Raw genomic sequence first — 18918 nt, 5'->3', positions numbered from 1 at the left:
GTTTGACTGCTTTTACGTTCTTGCCTTTGTAGGGGGTGGTTCCCAAATGTAAAAAGCATTATGGGTAGTCACGACGATCTAGTCTGACCTTCTGTTCAGCAGAGTCCAGCACAGGCTGAGGACTTTATCCAGTGATCCTTCCACTGACGCACAGCACCCTGGTTTACTGGGCATGGGGACTTAAGGATTTCTCAGGGGATGAAAAGTTGCTAACTCCACCTCTGTCTACTGGTTCATACCACAAGGTAAAAATGTCACAGCTCATTTCCACTTTGAATGTACAGGTCCTCACTTCAGCCTGAGAAAGATAAAGAGTGGTTTACACATCTGCACAGGAAGAAAAAAAAAACAAGCAAAGAACAGACTTTGAGGCAGGATGGAGACATAGTCTATTTAAAGCTGTTGTGAATTATTAAAGTTCTAAATTTTGCTTTTGGAGGAGTCAGAGGATGGTATGAACTTCTATACTTGTGGAGAGGAGGCAAGGTGTTGTGGAGATTTGGAATATAAAAAATAATCTCATGGGTGATAGATGGATGGTCTGTCTGACTAGCTAAATAGTCAATTTTTTTATAAAATCATTTTTATAAAATGATTGAAGGACAGACTTGACAGAGCCCAGGTGGTCACAGACAACCTGTCCAAGGCCATGATAAACGTGAAGTATCAACAGTTTAATTATGGGAAAACACCTAGGATAACTGGTTGAAATTGAAGGGGATACAAAGACAGCATGTAAAATGAAGACCATGTTATTTCATGCATAAAGGATATTTAAATCCAGCTCTAGAGTATCCAAAGACAAGTTGCTTTTTTGTTTCCAGTCACTTCTACTTGAAGCCTGCCTGTGACTGTGAGGTACTTCTCTGTGTTATCATCACTATTAAAAGTGACATAGAAAAAGTCCCCAAACATTTAGCAGCTTTTTCTGAAGGTCACAGGACCACATGAACACCGAAGAATGTAAAACCAGAACATTTTCAGCTTAGCCATGTTGATTTCTGCAGTACTACTCAGTTCTAAAGTGATTCTACTATCACACATGTCGGGGAGCCAGCATCATTCAGCCCCAGGGTTTTGCGCAGCAGATCTTTAATGCTTTCATGACAAGGCATTTTCAAAACTTTTGTTGTGTAGTTGAAACAAAGATGACCTTTATCCTTTGCTTTTCTCCTTTTAAGGTCAGCAGCAGCTCTCTGATCTATTGACAATGGCACATGATGCCCATGGAGGAGATCCCATTGCTACCAATGATTAATAGTAGCATTGCATCTCCCTCAGGGTCACAGGTACTTAAAGCCTGAGAATTTGAAAATGATGGAACATCCCGGGTACAGATAAACTCATAAATCCTTCCAAGCCAACAAAAATCACCAGCTCTCTAGGAGTTTCTTCACAAGTCAGGGTATCATTTTCAGATTAACATGTGCATGTAACAAGAGTGGGCAAAGCAGATCACTGATAGGAGGTACCAGAGAAGTAGTTTAAGACTGATTATTGTCACTTTTTAAACTCTGGTCAGTGCTGTTCACTTCACAGAAAGAAAACGTCAGAAAGACAATCATTTATTGTCCACTCTATCTGCATCTGTGGCAGACATTTCATTTGCAGGTGTGCTGGGAAGTGCATTCTGAAGCAAACGACATCCCAAAAACAGCAGCATAATAACATCACGAACCAGCTTCCAAAAGGGCTGCCTGTGGGAGTAGTGTATCAGTCATGTCATTCAGAGATATAGCTGCCGATTTTAGCCACCAAAAGCTTTTATTTCTGGTAGCTCTGTAGAAAAAATTTCATGCATCAAAGAGAGCTGGACTATGTTTAGGCTAGTGGATCATCTAGAAATGGCTCAGCCACTAAAGCTCCACCTTCCTGGCTGTTCAGAGCTCCAAATCACTATGAAGAGACAGTCTTTCCTCCATCCTGGCAAGATGAGGGGCTATCCCTGTGGTGAGTCCATCTCTTGGGTCAACGTGAGATGTGGCCCCTAGAAATGTGAGAGCGCCTCTCACCCCACTCCAGCTGGGTGTGGGAGCTGGCAGGAGGAGGAAAGGAAACCCTCTTTCAACCCTCCTTGAGCTGCCTCTACAGCCATTCTGAGCTAAATACTGGAACCTGGGGGTACAGAAACCTCTCCAGGGGAGCCAGTCTGTTTGTGTAGGCTGACAACTATACTCAACTTTTTTGTAAACAAAACAGAAGGCATGTGAAATTGCAAAATGCTAACACTCTGCTACACACTGTAATTTTCATCTGTGAAGTTGAACAGAGCTTTTCTGGATCCATAACAGAAAAGTCTCTTATAGTTCTCAGAAGCTGCAGTTTATTAAATTAAAAGTTAAAATGAAGTAGTTTTGTTTGCATCTTTTGTTTTTAATAAGAGTATAGGTTTTTAATAAGAGTACAACAAAAAAAGCCTGTTAGATACCCATTTTCAAAAACAGAACTTAGGAAGCTTGTTTTTCAGTGAAAACCTATAAATATTAATGGCATAGAATATTATTTCCTACGTATTTTTCATATGCCTTCTATAATTTCACTTTTCATTTTGGGGGAACTAGATCTACAAATTTCTGAGTTGTTCTACCTATAGATATTTAGAATTAACAATGGCCCAATTAAGAAAAGCTTGAATATTTCATTGAATAGTCAGTCTCTGCAAAGTTTTGGTGCCTATCCAGATCTGATTGAGCAGCAGTTAAATTTCCATAGCTTCTGAGGATGAAAAATAGGACTGAAACCCACAGAAAAGTCTGTTCTGCTTCCATTCCTGGCCTGGTCTACAGCAAAAGAAAGCACCTCATTTTACCTCTGTGGTGGAGTAGAGAATATAGTGGATTTTTAGGGAACTGTATGTGTTAACCCATCCTTGGAAGTAGCATTGAATTTCTAATCTCTGAGTCCTCACAGAAGGTTGTTCCAGTTGAGATTTATCTAGACGGTAGTTACCATTACGTTTGTGACAGACACATGTATAAGGAGCATCCTATTATTGGCTCACGAAACTGTGTCCTGAGTATACATTCATCTATCTGTGCTCAGCAAAATAATGGTTATCAAAAGAGCTATCTAAAAATAGTGGGGCAAAAAGAAACAGGAGAAGGATTAACAGGCAGTCCAATCATAAAACAGAGGCTCAAATGATTTATCTAGCAGAAACTTTTAAAGAAAAAATCTTATGACAGAAAAGTCAACAGTCATAGGTCCCATAGTTTGCTACTTAGCAAAAAGTCTCACAAACCCTCAAGCTTAATAATTCTGAATAGAAAATAAAAGCGAAGAAATTTCAGTGTGGCCATGAACTAAATCACAAGTGGGAAAAGAGGATCCAGTCCTGACAAGAGGTCTGTTGTGACTTAACTCTACCAAGCTCTTGATTTGTAGAAAAATCTGAAGGGGAACAAAATGAAAAGAAGGAACACATTAAGCAAAGTTACATGCAATTCTTATCTGGAAATGGATAGGGGGAGTAAAGCTAAGAAATATTTTTTCCCCCAAATTGATCCCTCTACCTTCATGTACCTTTCTGTGTTCACGTCACAGATGTTATCTTCCACCTTCATTCCTCTGCCTTTAGCTAAATGTTGTGAAGAACTCTGCCTTTTTGAACTGTCATTAAAACAAGGTATAAGAGACAGCACTGCAGATAAACAGCATTGTGTGTCACCTGCTGAGCTGTGCTGCCACTGCCAGCAAAAACGCAAAACATCACACACTCAAAATTGGGCAAAATATCTGAGAATGTATAAGGAGGCCTTTTTGTTTCACCTAAGTGGCTTTTTGTTTCACCTGTAGCAGAGAGGATGCAGTTGGGATGGGACAAGTGTGGTATCTATTGCTCCTGTCAGAGAAGAGCTGACAAATGTGATGACTCCCAGGAGAGGAACTTCAGCTGGAGATTTTTAGCTCCTGCAGCTGTGACAGTGTGAGGCAGAGCTGCTTGGTTTTGTCTGGCAGATGGACTCATTACCTGTGCCAAACAATCCCGTCCCTGAAGGAGCTTGAGTAAAATATTTTGCATTAGTTGAATGTCTCCTGGACCACGTGTTCAAAGATCCTACAGGCACTAACATTGGATACTAGTAAACCCATGGTACATTTTAACTCTAAAGTTGACTGGATATTTCAAATTGAACATAATTTTGGTGTTAAAATAGGGGTTTCTGCTAGATCCATTTTTTTCTTGCCTCTTGTAAGAAAAATGAAAATGAAAACTATAGCTGAGGCGATCCACAATGTTCTTCCTCTCCCTGGCACCTGTGAGTGGTGCTCTGCTCCCAGCCCTTGCCCTGCCCCTCCACCATGTTATCTGCTCCTTTCCCACTCATCCATGAGCAGCTGCCTCTTCTCCCTGCACACTTCAATCATCCCTTTGCCACTGAAGGAGCTGAAATCAGGGACAAAATGGGCTGGAAGGAGGAACTCTGTGGTGAGGTGGGAGAGAGCAAAGCAAATGTGATGAATTTAGGGAGCCTCACATCCAGGAGGAGAGTAATTCCTCAAGGGGCATGATGCATGGTGGAGATGGGACTGTCATTCTGAAAGCTGTAGCATCCACAAAGAGATTTATAGCAACACTTCCACTTTCAAAAAGAAATACTTCTTTTTTTTTTTTTTTTTTTCCCCATAAGCAAACAGAACAACTGTTATGGAGAATTTTCAGTCTGATTCTTGACAGAAACAGATGTTGCAATATTGGAATTTCCCATGGGAGAGATATTCCTATGTTTGTTCCATTTTAAACAGGGCTAGAAAATAAAACTGAGTTGGTACAGTGTTTGTTTCTTCATAGCTATTGCAGAGGCAGGTGTTTGGAGGATGTGTTAGACAGATGTTGCACACTGCTGCACTGACTGTAAGATCAATTACTGTTGATCTGGGTATTTTTAATCAGTTTTCAAATCTGCTCCTTGTTCGAAGTCAAGAACAGTCAATTACATTGTGGTTCTGTCCCATTATATGCCAGATTAAGGTTTGCTTTGGCTAAACTGAGGTACTAGCTTCAAAATTTCCTCAAGATAACATCTTTTGTTTGGGAAAGAGTAAATGTGATCTGATTTGAAAAACAGCTTGCAGCACTTTTGAGTATATGCCTCCCTGTCATCAGCAAGCTTAAATGAGGTTAAGCAGAGGGGGGGAAAATGGCAGGAGCCAGGAAAACACTTGTAGATCATGCCCTCAGGAACTTTTAAGTAGGAAGAAGGACTCCTGTAAGCTTCTGTGGCTTTTCTTGGACTCCCTTTGCTACCTTAAAACCATTGAAAATTTCTGGACTGAAATCACATAAGGAGGGTAGAAAACAGGTTTTAACCTAGTGCAGACATACGTGGTTTCACTAACTGAGGGGCATGAAGCCCAGCAAGCATGTTAACCCAGCCTTAACTGGGGAGGTACAGGGACCAGCAAACTGTCAAGATCCAGGTCAGAATGGAAGCTGTTTAAGAACAATGAAATAAAAGGATTTACTCTGAAAAATACTCCTGCTGTAGCATAATTGACAAATTAAACCACAGCCAACACAATCATCTATCATGAAAGAGCCCAAATAGGGAAAAAAGAGGAAAGGTGAACCAAAAACCATTGCGTTTTAGTGAGGAAAAAACCCACATCCCTAAAAAACAAACAGCTAAAACCTCATGTGCTTTCACTAGGCAGAGTTTATGTAGCACAAAGTCTTCACCCCACACCAACCTGGTGTTGTACAAAGGTGCAGTACCGTGCCCTGAAATGGGACTGCTGCAGTCCCTCAGGCTTTAGTTAATACTCTTCACAAGTGGGAATCCTGCTCCCAGTGTTTATATCATCTTTCCCCTTGAAGAGTTCTTCACCTCACAGAATTTGCTAGTGTCCCCAGAGAAACAAAACTACAATTTAAACTACTAGCCATATGGATAGCCTTGTGCCCTCAATGGGGGTCATCCCCCTAAGAAAATCATATGAAAGACAGACGTATTTCTGCATTGTTTTTCTTTTCTAGCAAAGAGATTGCAGCATTTCTAGTGCCACTGAGAATGCAGGAGGTTTGTCTGACACCACCCAGAGAAGATAGAGCTGTCCCTGTCCTCTCTTCTGCCAGCAGCAGCCTGCGACAACAGCCAGCCTGGGCTCTATGAGGTCCTGGGCTGGAGGAGCCAGGTTCTGAAGGTAACTCCTGGTGGCTATTCCTTCTTCTTGCTCAGGGGCTGCCACATCATTGACTGAAACAGCAACCAGAGGAGGCTGCAGGGACCAAGGGATGGAGGAGAGAAGCAGGGGTCCTGTTGGCTCTATTGCCTGCTCAGCTTACAAGAACATTTGGCCCCCTTTCAGGTCTAGAAGAGAAGAGGCACAGAGAGACAGGACAGTTCCAAGCCAATTTGTTTTCTCCTCTCCTCTCCCACTGCCCAAGCTTGGCAGTGCTCTTAAATTCCTCCTCCCCATGGCACTTCCAAGCTGCGAAACTCCACACCGCAGCAGAGAGAAGAGCAGGCATCAAGCTAATGACACATCCTTGCCCCAGAGTGACCAAGCTGAAACTCTGCCTCTACACACCCAAATTAGCAAGATTCTAGTTCTTTTGGACACTGGCAGCCATCCCAAGCCTGCAGTTCAACGAGCGTGGAGGCTGTGCATCTTTCTCATTCTGCACCAGCCTTCTGGAGCAGAGGCGTCCCCCACGCTCCCAGCCCCAGCAGAAGGACTGATTCATCAAGCCTGACTCTCTGAGGCAATCTGCCAGACGACAGAGCTGCTGGTGGTGTGTCTTGATGCTGTCAGCTGCCCATATGTCTATTGGGCAGCTACTGCCTGTGCAATCCCCACTCTGAGAAAAATTCAGAGCACGGTTTGGGATATCTACTTAAGAGCCAATTCCACAATCTAAACCAATTAAATAAATGCATAATTTAAAAAAAAAAAAAGTATTGGGTTGAGTAAATAGCACTTTTATTTGTTTTCTAGTCAAAATGAAGTAAATTATGAGATAATAAATATATTACAAAGCTCAGACAAATTCAAAGTGATGCAACAGGAAGGGGAGGGAGGACAGATGGGCAAATACAGCATGAATTCACACCTAATTCTGGCTGTCTCAAACTGTTCATCTCTGCAAATAAACTAATCTGTAAACCAGGAGCAGCTGAACAAAAGAGGCTTGGGGTATGGCCTTACCTTGCTGTCTTCCAGGGATTTTTCAGCCACCCTAAAGCACGTCTGTAGCCATGTAGTGGATGGACTTTTTTCCCACCCAAGGATACCAGACTAACACCTCTCTTGCCCAGCACAAGTGCCTCCATCTCTGCTGTTGTGGCACACGGGTGATTTTGCTTCCACTCTGCAGTGCCCTCTGCCAAAAGCCAAAGCCTGTTTCCTTTCTGGACAGAGCCACTTTATTGGATTCTTGTCAAATGTTCTAGGATATCATATTAGGATATGATCATGCTGTGACTCTGGGAGACCACTAGGGCTGTGACAATAGGGCAGATCAGCCTGCTGGCCAGGCTGCTTTTCTCTGCTATGAAAATCAGAATATTTCATGTTAAACATATACAATTCTCAATGGCATTATAGTTTCAAGGTTTCTTTGGATAAAAGCAGTAGCCTGCTATCCTCAGCTAGGGCTGGATTGCCATTTTGCTTGGCTCTATAATGGATTATTATGGATTTCTGGGTATGTGTCTGTACTGTGTTCATATTGGACTGCAGAACAAGACACATTTGGGGGAAAAGGGTAGTATGACAATGAAATAACCCATATCTTGTTTTCAAAGACATCCATTACCTCATATTTTCTTTCTTTACTACTGAAAATTTGAGCTACATTTCTCCTGCGCCCTTTTAAGAACAAAGAAAAGATAAATGACTTCCTTGTAGTACAAGCCTTCATTGAAAACCTAAAAGTACAGCACTTAAAAAATTACACAGAGCATGAATCTGATTTCTGCCTCAAATTTTAAGTTCCTCAGCTTGTCTGAATCCTCTTCTTTCATCCTTCCCTAACAAAAGCATTAACACAAAGACTATTCACCGTCAACATCCCAACTGAGGCTCCAAAATAGGTTGAAATGTTGCATTCAGCTTGTACTGTATCACCTGAAAAGAGACTTTTGCTCACTCTGAGTGCAAATGTTTTTCTCAGAAAATCTGCCTTTTATAGGAAAATCCAAAAATAACCAGACTTGTAAGAGCTAAAGATAATACTTTATAATATAATTTATTTAGTCCAGTGAATTCTTCTCTTTTTTTTTTTTTTTTTTTCCCCAGTGCTGTGTCTCTTCCAGTTCTATATTTTTAAGTCATTTCTCTAGGAAAACAAGCTGTATAATTGCTATTATGTGTTACGGTTAACCAGTTCCATCATTGTACATAAAAAGTACATTTTCTTCAGAAAACAGCCTGAGCATACAAGCAGAAAGCCTGGTGTGAAAGAGAAAGGGTATAATAGGAAATTCAGAGCAAGCAATTAGGTAGGCAGGTAGGTCTGCAGCTACACCAGTGAAATAAGGCACTATGTTCTGGCTCCATCTTTAATTTTGACTTATTCTTGCCCTGTCATCTTCCTTGTCCTGTCTCATGTACTTGATAGATAAAATAGTCCTACATAACTAAATAAATATAATTACATGCACAACCCTCAAAACAATAGACTCACAGTAAAAGCTCAACTGTTCAGCACTGGAAAGACAAGGAGTAATAGGAACCTGCTGCAGGAGGAGTGGGTCCCCTCCTCCAAGACCCTTCTACCAAGAATCTAAAACAACATCAGCTTGGAAATGGGTAAAAAAGGCCTTCCCATGACTTCAGATGGGAGCTGTATGGGGTGAGGTGTCAGAAAGCTGGGGAGGTAGGAGCTGTCAAGGCACCCGCTTTCACCTGCCTACAGCCTGGAACCTGCACGTGAGCAAGTGGGAGCTCAGTTAAGCAGAATGATCTCAAACTGGCAAGGCAAATTTTAGTAATATAGTGTTTTAGAGCACAATAAGCTTTTAAGCCTTTTTTAATTTATCACTCTATTGTAAAACACTTGTGGATAAAAATAAATTATCCTCTCCCTCAAGCAGGTATTTTTCATCCATTACTTTTACTATTGGTTCAACACACTTGAAGGGGATTTCTTAGTAGTCTGAATTTGCAGTGACCCAGTTGATATGAAGGTTGAAGTGAGGGGAGGGAGGAAGTTCTCAGCTACAGATTTAGAAAGACTAGGAGTAGTTGTCACACTCTGTGGTTACTGATACCTTCTCCATTCCTCCTAAAAGGACACAGATATCAGTAGATGTGACGCAAAATGAGGAAAAGATTAGAGTGGATCTCTGACACCAACTAGAATTCAATGGATGAACAGTAGAGAGAAAAGGAGTATTGGGAACTTGCTGTAGGCACTGAAATGAAAACTTGGAGATCGTGGGGCATCTTGGGTGGTTAAATGTGCATTACATATACAAATTATGGATATTTTAAAGCTTTTCATTTAGGGATAAAATTTTTGATTCACCTGAAGCTAAATAAAATCTTATTTCAACAGTTAATTTTGGCATCAGATGCAAAATTTTTTATTGAAATAAAGGGTGGGGACAGATATTGGCATTTAGGTTCAGAGCATCTGAGAGAGGGGATGTGTCAGATGTTATGGACGAGAACCAGCTCATCCTGAATTCCCCTCAAGTGAAAATGCTCAGCCTTTAATGAGCTGAATTAATAATTGGTAGCAGAGATAAAACAGGAGTAGTGCTGTCTTATGCTGAATCACAGAATTACAGAATATTCTGAGTTGGAAGCGACCCACAGGGATCATCAAAGTCCAATTCCTGGCCATGCACTGGACTGCCCTGAGAATCACATCATGTGCCTGAGAGCATTGTCGAAAGTGATTCTGATTTCCTCTCCACCTTGTGCAACACTCCTAGATATGGAGTGGGATGAGAAACAGGCTGTTTGCCTTCATAGTCAACTCCTGAGGCTGAGCTTGGGGGTAGAACTGTAGCATCCAACTTCTCCACAGACCTCAGTAAATGTTATTTGGCAGGAGCTTAACTTTGAAGGAGATGGGAATGCCTCCAAGGCGGCAGCAGGTGCTGTCCTGCCCTGCCCTGCTCTGCTGGGGCACTGCAGCATGGTGGGCAGCACTGCATGCACCCTCTCACGAGAACTCACATACATCTCACATGCTCGTGTCAGGGGACAAAGCTCCTTTAGGGATAAGGGGCCATTTACTATTTCTGTGTCAGCGATAAACCAAGAAAATGGTATGGGCAGCATCCACATGGTCTGCCTCTGCTCATCATGAACTGGATTGCTCTGACCATTGGATTCCTCATCAGTTGCTCTACAAGCACCAAGTGGATGATAGTTTGTCACAACAATCTAGGATGACTTTAGGAACATTACTGAGATGTACATCTACTTTTCTTGCATATATTAATTTTTTATATATTTATTTCCTATTTTATATTTCTATTTTCCACTTCATTTTCTGGTAATACATGTAATTTTTCTCATTTTCACTACATTTTCTTTTATATTCTTTAAAGATTTCTCATGTTGCAAGTGGGGTGGTGGAGAAAAAAACAAGCACAAACAAAAGCCAAACAAAAACCAAAAACCAACCCAAAAAAACCCTGTGCCTGTACTTCCCCCAGCAAAAGAAATAAAACAAAAATAAAAGACTAGATAAAAATGTTTTCATCAGACACAAATAAAACCCCACAGTCCCAGAATACAGGCTTCTATGAAGCAGCTTCTTCATTATGACTGATGCCTTTCAGCAAGCTTGCTCTTGCTGAGGGTACTCTAGAAGCCAATATACACTACTGCTGCAAACCACTCTCAAATGATCTGAAGTACCAAATGTCCATGTCAAACTTCTCTCTGCACTGATTATATAAATTTTGCTTCCCTTTAGGACTGTGACTTCATGTTTCTATTTTTACAAAGTGGCTCTCTCTACCTATCAAATACACAAGTTTAATACCTGGTGATTAATGTCTTCATGTGATGTCCTTCCTCCCAGTTGTTGTTTTATTTAATGTTTAAATATGCAAATGCTTTGGCCAAATCAAGGTTTGTATCCTGCATACAATGCAACTGGAATAGCTCAGCTCATGTGTTGAGGCTGAGTAGGGAATTTTGCCCCAGTTGTGAGCCATGGAGGAAAGTCAGTGCTTAGTGAGGTTGGAGACAGGGGGAACTGAAAATTGGGTAGAAGTGTGGCAGGAATTTATCTGCAAGTCTTCATTTGTCTGAACCCAGTGACCGATTCACAGTAAAGACTGATATTCAGGTCTTTCAGAATAAATTAATCCTCTGTCTTTTCCAGAGTTAACTGGTACTCTGTATTTCTAACTTTCCTCAGAGAGAAAATGACATAAACACACTTTGCTACAGCATCAGGCTGTTGAGAAAATGTGCTCTACCAGCAACAGGACAGGGCTTCCTCTGTTTTCAGTCTTTAGCTGGAAGATCTCTACACAATAGTGTTTCCTAGCAAGAAGCATTAGACAATGGCACCCTCTCTGATGTTCAGTGTAGCACTGCTGTTTGAGAGAACATCCTCACACAAATTAGATATTCCTGAAGTTTGCAGCACTTAGTCATGAAGCACTTTCTTATTGACACGCACTTGACTAGAAGAGTGCATGGGTATATTTATACCACCATGCTGTGGGAAATTCAAGCTCAGTTAATTACTTCCTCCCTAGGTTAAAGTATCCATAAGTGCAAATGCTGAAGCTATTTTTTGCTCATGAAAAGGAACTGCACAATCACCTGATTGCTAAACTGCAGCCAGTATATAACTGAGAGGTGACAGGATAGTGGGGATCTCTGTTCAGCCACCCTGTAAAGCACTTGCAGTAAAAGGAGCTGTGTAAATATAAATCATTATTATATTGTTTAAGTAATCAAATCCATGGCACCGTTGTTTAAATAAACTGGAGATGTGGAGCCATTTATTCATATTTTAATGCTTAGACTGCCTGCTACATAAAATATACATTTAAAAAATAAGCTTTCAGAAACATATAAAATACTTTTTTTTTTTCCCAGTGCTGAATTTATAAGTTAAGGAGACTATAGTGCTACAGTAATTCTTAATTTGTACAGCTGTTTTCATCAATTTTTGGTATGAAATACCACAAAATAAAACAGACCTAAATCTCTCATAAATCTAATGGCAGTGTCATACTTCAGATGCACATTTTTAAATGGCTGCATCTTTACTTTAATTCAAAATGCAGCCAGAAGGCTCAGTATGACCTGGGAAGTTCTACAAAACACTTGCAGATTTATTCACTTTTGAAAAAGTAATGAATGTATATATTACACCAATGCCTGCTGGCCAAAACTGAGATTTGGTCTTCCATAGTGTAGGGTGCTCTACACGTGAAAAAACCACGACCTCTCTCCCCAGATGCCTTACTTGAATTCAAGTGTTGCAGTTATGTAATGCTCCATCTTAATCATTCATGACTATCCCTGTTGCTGCAGACCACATAATGACTTCAAAGCAAGTCTCCTTATTTATTTATGTAGGCTCCTGGTTCCATAATATTTTCTAATGCATTTATCCTTGTGAAGCAAGGTGGTGCTATCACCCAGGTTACAGATGGGAAAATGAGGCTCAAAGATATTATTTTCTAAATTTTCATATTTCATTTCAATTCCTTATTCAAAATGAATTAAGCTTACCAGTGCCTAAGTTGCACTGATCATGTCTGATGCTTTTACACATCTAAAACACTTTGGAGTCTAGACTGAGAGGAGTAGGTAAGATTTCTATGCCAGAGGAGGTTTCCTAGTGTTCACTCCTTTAACCCTAAATCCAAGGACAGATATTGCTTTGTAGACCTTGGGCTTCTTCCATCCCTTTCTCTATTGGACAGTGGTTACTCTTTCTGCATGTTTTTCCTTCAAACAAGGCATGATTTTCAGTTCTGCAATTTGTAACAAACTTCTGGTCTCAGCTAAAAGAGATGGGTACAATACACATTTACTGGCACCGGTGCTGGTATTACAGAAAAGTAGAAAAAATGGAAAGACTGTTGCATTAAAACCCGCAGAGTGCAGATCCAGGACCTACTCATTAGATCAGAACAGAATATACACCCTGAATGCATTGAAAGAGATAAAAACCTGCTATGAGCTTGAGCAAAGGCCCTGAGATAGCAAATACAAGGGAAGGTCAGATGGAAAAGCAGACAAACAGTGCTCCTCCCGCTAATCCTCATTATAATGGCACTGTTATATCCAAAGCCAAACTCCAGATTCTGGTACCGTTTCAGCTCAGAGCAACCAGGAGGCCCAGCAGACAACACTTGCCACTACCTCCCAAACCATGAATTTTCATGGAGCCATTGAACTCCACTGTAGTTCCTTTTTGCACCATCCTGCCAGTGGAAGACCGCAGCTGGAATGGAAGGGGGAATGGAACTGGTGTCCTGGGTGATGATCAAGAGAGATGTTGACATCAGTGGGGAGATGAGAACTTCTGCTTTCACTCTCTCACAATGAGTACAATGTTTGTGAAAATTTCTTAGCAGAGAACACAGCAGATTTCAGTCTTTTTTGTATACATTTCTTCCTAGTGAAGCAGGATTCCTAAAAGCTGAGCACAGCTGATGTGTCTCAATCCTGGAATACCGACTGTCTTAGCGTATATTAAGTGCCCATCATTTTAGCAGCTAAGCAGTATCACATCCCATTTAGCACATACACAGCATTTTATAGAGCAGAGCACTGTAGAAATCCTTTTCCCTTAGGTTTTTCTACACACTCATTGCAGTGATATGCATCTGACCAATTAAAGCAAAACAGCTTTAGTTAATTAACTCTAAGGGACTGAGTGGTTCCCTGACTGGAAGTTGTAAGAACTGGTTTTGATATTATGAGTACCATTGATTAACTCTCAGACCCTGGACAATCACTTCATCTTTCTGTGCTTCATTTTTCCCTTGTGCAAAATGTAGAGAAATAAAATTTGCTTTCTTTGGTGAAGTGCTTTTGAGAGCTGTGAATGAAAAGAGCTATGCATCATCAGTGACTCCTCAAAAAAGGCCTGATGGGAGATTTGTCAAAATAGCACTGTCCTCACTGAGCTTCTGAAAAACTGAGCCATAACCAAGTAAAGCAGCAAAGGGCCAAAACCTCACTGAGAGGTGAAAGTGGGAACATGATAAAAAATTTAGGGGCTGCCTAACATCTTGACAGCAACTTGTTCTTCCATACCAGGCTGGCAAGATGGCATCTTTCTTCATTTCTGCCCGTGGCACACAATTCGTATCCAACCAACTCCTAGGACGCATGCGAGTGCTTTTGGATTGTTTGGTTTTTTACCCACCCCACTGCGGGGCTGGGGCAGCGTGATGCCAATCAGTCCCAGCCCATCCCCTGGATCGAGTTTCCCGAAGAGGCAGACTCAGAGGGCGGGTCGATGGGCGGCTCAGGAGCCTAAGCTGCACCCCCTGGGCGGTGCCCGGGTCCAAGCCACCTCCCTTGGTTCGGGAAAATTCCCGGTTACTCGGTTGTTCATTGGTTCTTTGTTACAACTCCCGCCTCTCGGTTTACCCCAGTGGTTCTTGTTAAATTGTATCCTCCCCCAGCTTGTAACTCATTGGTTGTTTTCCCCATTCCCCGCCGTTTTCAAATTCCCTATAGAACTGAGGACAAGCCTCGGGGAAGGATCCCATCGCATTCCGTCCCTTCCGAGCTTGTTTGGGTTGTGAAACTTCCAACAATAAACCTGTTAGGAGCCAGACCAGAAGAGCCTCTCTCTTCCTCTGTCTCCGAGCTAACGTGAGCCGGTCCCATCGGCTCCTGCCGTGTTCCCTCTGCAGAGAAGCCAGCTAGCTAGCCCGGCCAGCAGCACCCATCCTGATGCCAAAGTCGCTCCAGCGACGCACAGAAGAACGCAGCTGGACTCCCTCTGACCAGGGGCACGCCAGAGCTCGTGCCTTGAGCACAAGAACTGTGTTACTGGCCATTCTCCTCCCTAGAAAATTGACACATCCAACCACTTCCAACATCTGACAACCCCTGCAAACTTCCCTTTTTGACTGGAGGGATATTCCTTTTCACTAGGGCAAATTCACTGTACAACGAATATATGACTTACACATCCTTCAGAGTGTTTTTCAGCCTTACATTGTGCTTAAGATCTTAATTACTGCTGAGTTTTTGCCAAAAGCATTGCCTTGGGGAAAAAAATGGCCTTAGCATGTTTTCTTTCATTTTATTCCTAATACTCTATCATTACTTAACTTTATCTTATCCTTTCATTCTACTTAACTCTGCACAGTTGCAAGTCCCAAAGCTAACACACTGGTTCCACTGTACATTAGCCAGAGCAAAACAAATAATTTTCACTTTCAAATTGATGTGATTATTTCAAGATATTTTTATAATTGAGGAATGGACGTGGACAGAACTGAATTTCCTCAGATTAATTTAGTATTTGAATAAATAACCTTTAAAAAAGGTTTTTTGAACTTGCTGGTCAATATTCCAGCTTTTGGCAATGAATGAGTGAATTTGGAGTAGCTAGAGAGATCACTTTATTCTTTCTGTTCTACAACTGATTCAGATAAAGGTATTGCTGGCACAAAATTTTGTCCATGTCAGCTAAGCATTCTGGAGAACTTTTATTTAGATTTAATTGCAGGAGAAGGGTGAGTGAAAAATGTCACATGAACGTTTACTACCTCTCCTTTTGACTTCCTCATGCTAAAGAAAACCACCCTGTGGTAAAGAAGAAAATAATAATGCCTGTTGTGGGACCTGGAGGCTGAGTACCATGACTTGATGAGTGCCTCAGCTCTCCCTGCAGGCAGCAAGAGAAGAACAGAGTAGCCAGCAGGTAATAACACCAAACCTACCATGAAAAGCAATGGCTTTGACTATATTTTGGCCACAGTTTATTCTCAAATTAGAGTCAAACCCCGAATCCCATTATACCAGGTCCAATTTTTCTCCAGTGCTTCAGGATGCTTAAAAAGCTATAAGAGTCTATATGTTGGGTCCTACTTTTCCATGAGATTCTGACTTATGCTGGTAGATCATATAGAGCCAAAGAGACAATTCAATTCAATACAATCTTTGCAATAAAAAGGAAGGGAAGGGTGGTTTCTAGGGATTCATCACTAGCATGAAGATAATATGTCAATCATTCTTCCAATATAGAAGAAGAAAACAGTACTACTGTTTTCCTGTACTGTTCCTACATATTTTTAGCCCCTAAAATTTATTGCTGCTTCCCTGCAAGAGCGACTCCTGCTTTACGTCATTAAAAGTCAGAGGTGGTATAGAACTGGAGGAACATAAGGATCATTCAGGATTTGCTTTTGAAATTATATCTACCTCTTCTTGCATTTAATATGGTATGAAAAATTAAATGCACCAAAGTTGTCAGTCGTTATGGTTGTGTAAGACAGATGTTAGTGAAATAAGAAACGAGCTCTTTCATATACGTGAAAAATGTCTTGTTAGCAACCCCAAATCTTGAATCACAGAATAATTAGAGCCTGTGTTATGGGTAGACAGCATAAACTTCCTCCCACATCGCTTCCTCTCTAAGTAGTCTGTTTCAATCCCACCTACAGGAGGTGGAAAGGGAAATTTCTGACTTCTAGCCTTCAAGTTTTCCTTTCTTTGTTAAGCCTACTAAGGAGGCTATCAACTCCAGTACTATTTTTTCCCAAATTGAAAATGTCACTGAAAACAGCTGTTGGAAAATAAGTACTGCAGAGATTTGCAATGTGTGACTTGGACAGAAAAGTCATGAACAGACCAACAGGAAAACTGACAGAGAGAATACAAATTTATCAGACACCACTAATGCTACCAGTGGCAGTGCCATCTCAGTTCAGAGTCAAATCAATAAAAAGTCAAAAAGATTTTTTTTTTTTTATGCTGATTTCCGCCCCCTGCCATCATCAGAGAAACAAACAACTCTGCATTTACCTGTAGATCAGAACTTCATCATCTGAGCAGTTATACTGCAGCTGATACATTTTTACCCGAGGGGCCGACTTGCTGACTGTCCACTTGACCAAAGCTGAGGTAGTGGTCACATCTGACACCAGGACAGCCCTTTCTGGTGGGCCTTTTGTTTCTCCGCGATTGGACTTGGTGGAGCTGGTGATATCCGAGAGCCTGGATTTCGGTGGAGCTGCTCTGCCTGTGCCATTGCTGAGATGGGGAAGCTGAACAATTGAGAGTTCAATTGTTGCAGTAGACTCTCCTGCAGCATTGGCTGCTATGCATGTGAAAGTTCCATAGTCCTTGGAGGTGGTGATGTGTATATCTAAAGTGCCATTGTCATAGACAGCTGTCCTCGAGGAGTTTCCGATGAGACGGTCATCAGGGGCCACCCAGTGAATGATGGGAGTGGGATCCCCAATGGCTTTGCACTTCAGTGTGGCAGTTTGCCCTTCTAAAACCAGCAGCTTGTGAGTATGTTGTGTAATAAGAGGAGGCTCGCAAACAAATTCCTCTTCCCGTACGTACCAGAAGTACCTTCCCTTTAGACTTGGAGGAGAAGCACAAGTTTCCATATCATCGTCTCTGTCAAGTCGCCTTAACCACAGTAGCTCACAGTTGCAATGCAGTGGATTGCCCCCAAAACTGAGGGACAGAGGTGGAGAAAACGGGGTAACAATCAATGGAATTACTTGTGATCTGGCAAATATAGGGTCAGGAGGGAGTTTCTGAAGCCTGTTTGACGTTAGATCCAATCTGGCCAATTTCTGAAGATCTGCAAATGTCCCCTCTGTTATATAATCTATTAGGTTGTGATCTAAACTGAGCTGGTGCAAGTTTATCATCTTTCTTATAGATTCCCAGGGAATGCTTCGGAGGTTATTGTAGGAAAGGTCTAAGTCTTCCAGTGTCAGCAAAAAATCCTCAAAGGCTTCATCAGAAATGCTGCTTAGCTGGTTGTTGTTTAAAATCAAATGCTGAAGGTTAATTAAACCTCTTAAAGTATCCTCTTCAATCTCAGGCAACCTGTTGCTGTCCAGATGTAAAGACCGAAGGCTCTCCAAGTCGGTGAAAGAGTAGGGCTGTATGTAACTAATGGTGTTTCTGGACAAAGTAAGGTCAACAAGTCCAGACATATTGGCAAAATCTTGTCTGCTGATATTAATAATAAAGTTGCCCCCAAGACGGAGTTCAACTGTCCTTCGATCTATGTCCAGAGGTACAAAAAGGAGACCCTTGGAGGGACACAAAGTCCCCAGTGACTCAGACAGGTTCTGACAGACACAATATTTGGGACAAGCGTTGACTGTGACAGCCATTCCAAACACCAGGATGCCGCAGAGCAATTTTTCCATTGTAAATCACGCAAAAGTACCTGAAAGAAATGAAAAGAGTTAAAAGAAACATCAGCAATTATGATATGAATACCTTTCCTCTTATGCTTTGCCTAACATCTACCTCCAGAGAGACTTTGTGATGTCTTCTCTCAGGAGTAACACCTAAAGGCATCAGCCCTCCATGATGGGAAGTTTAAGTGTTATAAAAACACTATAAAATCTTTCTTTCTTTTTTCTTTTTCTTTCTTTCTTCCTTTCTTTCTGCACAATTCCTACCATCAGATTGCATGGCTTACTAAAAATCCTGAAAGATTTCATTTCAAATAGTGTCTGCTTCTTTGGGGGTAGAATCAGTATCTATAATTACTTTCTGCTGCATAATAATGTGGAATTATTAGGGTTGAAGCAGCTGACTTTATGGATAAAAATAACTGCATTTTTACCCTTCAGTAACACAGTTAATAATGACCGTGTAATTATCTGGCCAGTTCTGGGGCAAGACACTTGCTCACTCATAACAAAATTAATGATAGACAGCATTGGGAGCAGAAATCACTTGTGTAATTGCCACCTGGTTTCACCCTGTGCTCAGCCAAACTATGGAAAGGGTGACAGCGTCTAGCTCCAAAGAGAA

General features: G+C 41.4%; 1 protein-coding gene across 1 annotated transcript in view; it reads right to left on the bottom strand.

Annotated features, from left to right (window-relative positions):
- The window catches only part of LRFN2 (leucine rich repeat and fibronectin type III domain containing 2), a gene marked incomplete at both ends in the record, with an annotated part of 35027 nt that extends 16725 nt beyond the window's left edge, over positions 1-18302 (bottom strand). The window contains one exon of the mRNA XM_082302733.1: positions 16930-18302. Coding sequence (XP_082158859.1) covers positions 16930-18302 — 1373 coding nt within the window. The remainder of the gene's footprint in view (positions 1-16929) is intronic.
- Positions 18303-18918: the final 616 nt, after the last annotated feature.

The sequence above is a fragment of the Coloeus monedula genome, assembly GCF_965178545.1.
Source record: "Coloeus monedula genome assembly, chromosome: 2".
Taxonomy (NCBI): domain Eukaryota; kingdom Metazoa; phylum Chordata; class Aves; order Passeriformes; family Corvidae; genus Coloeus; species Coloeus monedula.
Note: the sequence above shows the minus strand (reverse complement) of the source record. Positions and strands in the feature narration are given on the sequence as shown.